Source organism: Octopus bimaculoides, unplaced genomic scaffold, assembly GCF_001194135.2.
Source record: "Octopus bimaculoides isolate UCB-OBI-ISO-001 unplaced genomic scaffold, ASM119413v2 Scaffold_38852, whole genome shotgun sequence".
Lineage (NCBI taxonomy): Eukaryota > Metazoa > Mollusca > Cephalopoda > Octopoda > Octopodidae > Octopus > Octopus bimaculoides.
In genome coordinates, this window is record NW_026345656.1 from 15,607 (window position 1) to 23,654 (window position 8,048).

General features: G+C 34.8%; 1 protein-coding gene across 2 annotated transcripts in view; it reads right to left on the reverse strand.

Moving 5' to 3' along the window:
- Window positions 1–8,042, reverse strand: part of LOC106874021 (paired box protein Pax-6) — a 22,774-nt gene extending 14,732 nt beyond the window's left edge. For both annotated transcript variants that reach the window (XM_014921581.2, XM_014921582.2), the window contains exons 1-3: window positions 8,005–8,042; window positions 4,650–4,685; window positions 3,784–3,884 (exon numbers count right to left, since the gene is read on the reverse strand). In XM_014921581.2, coding sequence (XP_014777067.1) covers window positions 3,784–3,884; window positions 4,650–4,685; window positions 8,005–8,021 — 154 coding nt within the window. In that variant the 5' untranslated portion in view covers window positions 8,022–8,042. The remainder of the gene's footprint in view (window positions 1–3,783; window positions 3,885–4,649; window positions 4,686–8,004) is intronic.
- Window positions 8,043–8,048: the final 6 nt, after the last annotated feature.

Consider the following 8,048-nt stretch of genomic DNA (forward strand, 5'->3'; position numbering starts at 1 on the left):
AAGAATTTTTCTGAGTCTTTCGTTCCATTCTCTTTGTCTTTTAAAACTGCTGACATTGACAGAAGCCAACTTTTTCTTTCTTCTCTCTTCTTCATTTTCACATTTTTCTTCGTTTCTCCTAATTCGTTCTTCTTTTCTACAACTTCTTCCTTTTCTTTTCCTCTCTGCTTCTTTTTCTTCATCTCTTTCTTCTTCGTTTTCTCTCTCTTTCTGCCTTCTTCTCCTCTCTTCTTCTTTGTCTCTTTCTCCCATCCTCTTCTTTTTCAATCTTCTTCCTCTTCCTTCATATACTTCCTTCAACTTATTCTTCTTCGTCTCTTTCTTTCTCTTTTTCCTTCTTCGTCCCTGTCTTTGTTCTTCCTCCAATCTTCCTCATCGTCTCCTTCTTCCTTCCTTTTTCATCTCTTTCTTCCTCTCTCTCTCTCTCTCTCTCTCTCTCTCTCTCTCTCTTACATTTTCTTTCTTCCTTCCTTCCTTTCCCTTCCCTCCTCGTCCCTATCTTTGTTCTTCCTCCATCTTCCTTCAATCGTCTTCATCGCCTCCTTTCTTCTTCCTTCCTTTTTAATCTCTGCGTCTTCTCCCTTCTTCTCTTTCGTTTCTTCCCCTACCTTTCTTCCTTCTCGTCCCCCTTTTTCTCTTTTCGTTTCTTCATCCTCGTCTTTTTCTCTTCCCTTTTCTTCTTTTACCTTTTCGCTTTTTTTTATTTTAGGATGGGGGAACGCTTTGCTTTCTTCTCCACCATCTTTTACTTTTTATTTATCTATTTTCTCCCCTTTATCTCTTGTTGCTATTGGTTTTGATCTTCACTCCACACCACCACCACCATCATCACCACCATCTCCACCACTACTTGTTCTTCAATTTCATTATCTTTCATATATTTCATTTTTTTTTTCATTTCTATACTTTCGTTATCACCATCACCATCACCATCATCGTCAGCACTACCCCAGCCGTCATCACTATCACCTTCATTTTTTTATCGTTATATTTTCGTATTCTTCCCCGACAGAGTCCCCCCCCCCACCGCCACTGCCCACCATTCCTCTCTATACAACAGAACAAACACAGAAAACAGAGAATCTCACTTGAAGAATTCTTTGAAGGAATTCATAAGAAATGGTGGAGGTGGGCAGGTGGGTGGCTGAGAAAATGGATAAACAGAAAGATAGACAGGTTGGAAGGTAGTTCGAGAGAGATACAACAATGGATGAATGTATGCATAGATAGATAGATAGATGTATATAAATAAATAGATAGAGAGGGGGGGAGATAGATAGATAGATAGATAGACAGACAGACAGACAGACAGTTAGGTAGGATGATAGATAGACAGATAGATAGATACGATAAACGAAATGATTCAAAGAATAAGCGGGTAAGAAATTACTTACATAGATACAAATCAGTTTAGATAGACATATTCGAAGATGGAGAGATACATAGTTCGATAAATAAACTGACAAATCGATAGATTGATCGGTAGAAAAGTCGAAAGATAAACTGATAGAGAGAGAGAGAGTGGTGTAGCCATATATAGATATACAGACAGAGAGATAGGTGGCGATAAAGATAGATAACGTACATGGCTAGACAGATGTACACCTTCTCCTCGACTTACGACCTATGGAACTTTCGATCCTCCGCGCTTACGACCACGAAAAAATGAATGAATAAATAAAATAAAATAAATAAATAAATGATCGATTTTCGGACGTTGGGCAGCTACGCGTAGGACAACTATGGCGGTATCTGGTAACGCAGGCCCCTCCCCGCAGACCTAGGCATCCACTGCCAGCCTCTGGTCTCTCACTCAGTCGCTTTTTAGCATCAGTTGTGTTTGAAGGAAAATAGTATTGAAAACTATCCGACATACGAACAGATCGACTTACGACCTGTCAGTCGGAACGGAACTCGGTCGTAAGTCGAGGAGAAGATGTATTAATGGATAGATATTCCAAGAGTATACAGGATGGTCTTTAACTGATATGCAGAAACAGTTTGGTCACTGGAGAGAATACAATACGCCCACACGACGGGCTTCTTTCAGTTTCCCTTTACCAAATCCAATCACAAGGCTTTGATCGGCACGAGGTTGTATTAGAAAACGCGTACCCAAGATTTCACGCAGTGGGAAACGAACCCAGAGCAATGTGATTGGTAAGCCCACAACTCCCCTCGACACCGCCAAAATTCGAAACCGTGCCCCGCAAATAAAACCAAAACTGAACAACGATGATTGTAGCTATATGAATTTATGGACGAGTAAAACGTTCTTGGTCGTTCTACCTACCTGTCAATATAAGTTTGCTGGATCATAGGTGAACCGGGGGCTAAATATCAACCACCTACCTGTCATAGGTCTGCTGGACCAGAAGCAGCCTGGGGCTAAACAGCAATAATAACGATCAGAACCACTAAATATTAATTTGATATATTTCATATAACATTTACCACAGCCGTTCGCTAATGTCATCTATCTATCTATCTATCTATATATATATATATATATATATATATATATATCTGTCTATCATATATAATATTAATGTTCATTTAAACACATAAAGAGGTGAGCCTTAACAGGTAGCCTTACATGTTAGAAGAAAGTCCAAATCACAGTTAACAGTAATTTCGAAGGGAATGAAAAATAAAAACGTTTACCATGTTTTACAGCCGGACCTTAAATTTAGAATTTAATTAGCAAATAAAATAATTTGCAAGGCGGAGTTCTCATCAGTGGGTACGCCAAACATTAACATCTAAATTAGAGACAAAATAACACGTGTCTCATCCTTATATATTATAATTTTTCAAATCTACCACGCAGTTTCATTCGGCAGCAAATAAAAATTCCGATTAAACTTCAGAAATTGCTAAAATCATTTCTTAAAATGAATATACGGTAGGAAAAATTGTAGAATTTTTTTCTACTAACTCCCTGGCATGTATACAAAGTCAATACACGATTTTCATATAAAATTAGTGTACATTTGAACACAAAATGAAAAATGTCTATCATATATATATGATATATCAAATTTATGCCTATATATTCTATTGTATATTATATTATATACGAACTGAATGTAGAAACACGTCCATAAGCATATATTATACACGCTGGCGTTGTAACTGAACGTTGACCGCATTAATTACATTTGTCTACGGGAGACAAACGCTATTCGAACTTTGAATTTCGTCATAAACCTTCAAGAAATATCGATACATGTACGTATGTATGTATACATACACACACACACATATACGTATACTCCAATACATAAATATATATGCACATATATGCATACGTGTGTACTCCGATAGAGAAAAGGATATATATATATGTATATATGTATGTATGTATGTACATAACTACATAATCATAAATGCACTTACATGCCTATATATATAAGCAATGCATTCAAATATACATACATACATACATTTATATATGCACCTATATACCTATATATGTGTGTGTATAAATGTATATACACATACATTTATTTGCATCCGCACACACAAATATATATATACATAAACACACACATTTTTACGTAAGTATAATCATTGTCCACTTGGTAAGATAAATTATAGGTTCAACTAGCCAGCGAGGATTATGATTGTCTCGTAAATGGCAGTCACATCTATACCCAGCAACCCACAGACGCACACGCACTTACACACACATTGATATAAGCGTTTCAGGCGTGTGTATATATCATATAGATTAATAAAAGTTGGTGTGAGTGTGAGGTGCAATGAAAGTGTTATACATACCCGGGAGCATACATGAATAGGAAGAAGCGTTTGATTGTAGACATGCAGGATTTCCGGTTATGTTGTTTGATAAGGAATAGTTGGGTACTGTAGGCATACCCCTGCAAAAGAAACGGGTAGAACCAAAATTAATGTAAACATATATATATATATATATATAAAGAGGAAAATACAATGACAGTTCAATACATGTTACATGTGTTTCAATAGCCTGGCATTTTATTTATAATCAATGTATGATCTACGCTAAAATCACCAGCCTTTTATCAGGTATCTACAAACTGTTCACTTTCCAAAACTAAGTCTTGAAAAAACTTACAGAGGAGTACACTTAGATTACATCAATCGGAAGAAGAGAAAATATAAATTCAGGTAATCTGATATTGTCATCCTAGTAGCAACACATATATATGTAAAAGGAACAGGAACGCAACATGGGTTTCCTAGCGTTGTCACTTATTCAATAATATTACATAATTACGTAACATCATTTCATCAGGCACTCGTGAAAGTTTTACTAGTAAGATCAATCTATGCAGAACAAATTTACGGGGAAATACATTGAAATCAAGGAGGTATTGGAGATGAAAAAGACGAAATACAGGCATGTCTCTTGTTGAAGAAGATAGCTTTAATTACAACCAATCACCGAGGATTATCTTCTATGACGTCAACAGTTGCAGTAATATTAGTGTAAGATGTTAAATATATATATATATATATATATATATATATATATATATATATATTGCTATATAAGCGAAAAATGATAAAACAAGTGAAATAGAACCAGCACGTAGGTCTTGTTAGTATAATGACCCATCTAAAATACAAGAAGAGTTTTGTGACAAAAGTATTTAACTTACCCTAGACTAGTTCCCACGTCCCAACCTTTTAAGTCTCTGCAATAGAAATAAAGGGGAAATAATCAGCATCACAGCAACTACATATTATTATTATTATTTTTTTTATTCTTAAAAGGTTCGAGAGATAAAAAAATATATATAATTTTAAAGGGAGAACTTGGATTTCATGAAATTTTAAATAAATAACAGCAATTATATTGGTATGAGGGTAGTGTAGTTACCAATGTGCAGAAACAATTGTTGTAAGTTGTGATTAAATCTTGTTCAATTCGAACATGGATCCATGTGGTTGGGAAGCAAATTTTATGTCACACAGTAACGCTTGGGCCTATATATGTATACATATATACATATGTATATACACATACATATATATATATACATATACACACATGTATATATACATATGGAAACATATATATATATATATTTATATCTACATGCATATATACATACACATATATGCACACATAGAGACGCACAGACACACACACACATACATATATATATACACGCACACATACACACAAATTTTTATATAGACTCTCGCGTTTCAATTATTCGTAATACAGTACACGGCTAATTTATAAACAAAGGTGTATGTATGTGTATGTATTTATGCATGCACTTAAACATGTATATATGAGCTTGTATACACATTACTGTCAAAGTAGTTCTAGAAATATGTGCGCGTGTGTGTGAGAGAGAGCGTGTTTGTGTATATACATTTAAAGCACGCGTGTTTCTGTGTATAGAGTGAGAAAATATTTTAGTGTATGTATGTCTTTGTGCATGTATGAGTATATATATGTGTGTGTGTGTATATATTCACAAACACACATGTGCATACATACTCACATACACACAAACATATATATACTCACATATTTGCACACATTTTAATATGCATGATATATATGTATATGTTTATACACACATATATAGATAAGTAAACTATATACACTCATATATATGTGTATATATATATATATATATATATATATATATATATATATACATACACACAATCTAATGAATTGATATTTCAATATGCATGACATACGTGTGTGTGTGTGTGTACATAAACACACACATATATAGATACATATATATATATGTATGTACGTATATGCAACATACATAGGTACTAGTGAATATATATATATGTGTGTGTGTATGTATGTATAAAGCTTGTTGGTCTATGACCCTCAAAGTCACAAGACCCATCCAAGACATTCACATACCTCTCCCTCTCTCACATTCTCTCTCTCTCTCTCTCTCTCACACGCATACACGCGCGCGCGCGATCGTTGCAGACTTCACCACCTCCACCATCACACTATGACATTCTCCCCCCGCTGCCTTCGCCCCCCCACCTTATTCATCTTTGCTCCTTCTCGAAAATAATTATCCTAGACGAATGCGTCTTGGAATCGGTTTTTACCATTCTTTCGCTTCCTCTGCTCTCCCAAGACTCCTTCGTCTGTTTAATTGACCATAAAACTAATATCAGTGAAATTCCTATCACCTGCATGTACAGGGTGTATATATATGTGTATATATATATATATATATATATATATATATATATATATATACACACACACAACCTGTACATGTATATATATAAATGTGTGTGTGTGTGTATAATTATTTGTATGTGCATACGTACGTAGACTTACGTGTGTATGTGTGTGTGTGTGTAATGCGTATTATTGTCTTTGTTGTTTTGGTTTTTGTGTCTTTGCTTTATATTCTTACTTCCTTTTCTTTCTCACAGACGTGGAAACGATGCTGAGATAATTATAGGAAACGAAATAGATGGATAGGTGTTCAGATAGATAGACAGGTGTGTATGTGTGTGTTTATATATATAGGTGTGTGTGCGAGAGACAGAGATTTAAATAGATAGATTTATATATATAGATATAGATATATAGATCGATACACTGATATGTATGTGTATGTATGTATATGTATAGTCTGAGAAAGTGAGAGAGAGAGATGAGCAATTGATAGAAAGACAGACAGATGAAGAAACAGATATGGTGGCCGATAGAGGCATATATATATATATATATATATATAATCAAGGAGAGACGATAAAGCAGGAAGATGGAAACATAGATAGGTGGATAAATAGAAATGAAATGCAGACAGTTTGATAGTCAGGTATGTGTTCATATCTATATATATATATACATACAGACATACTGTGATGGATAGAGGTAGGTAGGTGGGTAGCAGATGGATCGATCGAAGGATTGAGAGATTGATAGATACATATAGAAATATATAAAGACATGCAGAGAGGGAGAGAGAGAGAGAGAGAGAGAGAGAGAGAGAGAGAGTATATTTTCATAGATAGACCGGTAAAATGATAGGCAGATAGAAACAAACAGATAGAAAGATAGATAGATAAATAGATAGATAGATAGATAGATAGAACGATCGATCGATCGAGAGATAGACAAAATATATAGATGCACACCTACGTACATGACTCTAGAATATATATATATATATATATATATGTGTGTGTGTGTGTGTGTGTGCGTGTGCGTGTGCGTGTGTGTGTGTGTGTGTGTGTGTGTGTACAGTAATCACTCGTCGTATCGCGATTCATTTATCGCGCCCTCAGTTCATCGCGGGTTTTTTCTGGCTAATGTATGTTAATTTATATCGCGATTTTCAGCAGCCGGTTGGTATTTGTGTGTCTTTAGGTTTTAATTATTTCTGTGGTAAAATAAGCACTTTCTCGCCTTAAATGAATAAATAAATAATAGTACTGTACTGTATAACACATTAATTAAAATATCTGAAAAGAAAATACGTAGTGACCCGTAGATGAGTAAACAAAGAATAGCACATACTGTATGGAAAACGAAATTCGGGAGGCGAGCGTGTATATATTTATAATAAAACAAATATATACAAATTATAAAAATAATTTTAAAAATATATATATACAGTACAGTACTGTTTCTACTTCGCGGATTTTCACCTATCGCTAGGGGTTTGGGAACGTAACACCCGCGATATTCGATGTATTGTATATATATACATATACATATATATCTATAAATATATATATATATATATATATATACACACATACGTATGCATGATCCCCTACACACACACACAAACATACACACACACAAACACACACACACACAAACACACATACCACACGTGTGCGTAATTCGGGCGTTTGCAAGACGTCATCACTACACGTGACTTCCCAGTCCTGTGCAACTATGGAAAAAAAAACACATTAAAAGAAACCAAAAGAAAAAATACCTTTGCAACGCACACATAATACGAAATAGGACTTAGAGCGGCCCTTACTTACCTGTATGATTCTGCCATAGAAGCCAGGGGTTGGTTGATCGTGGG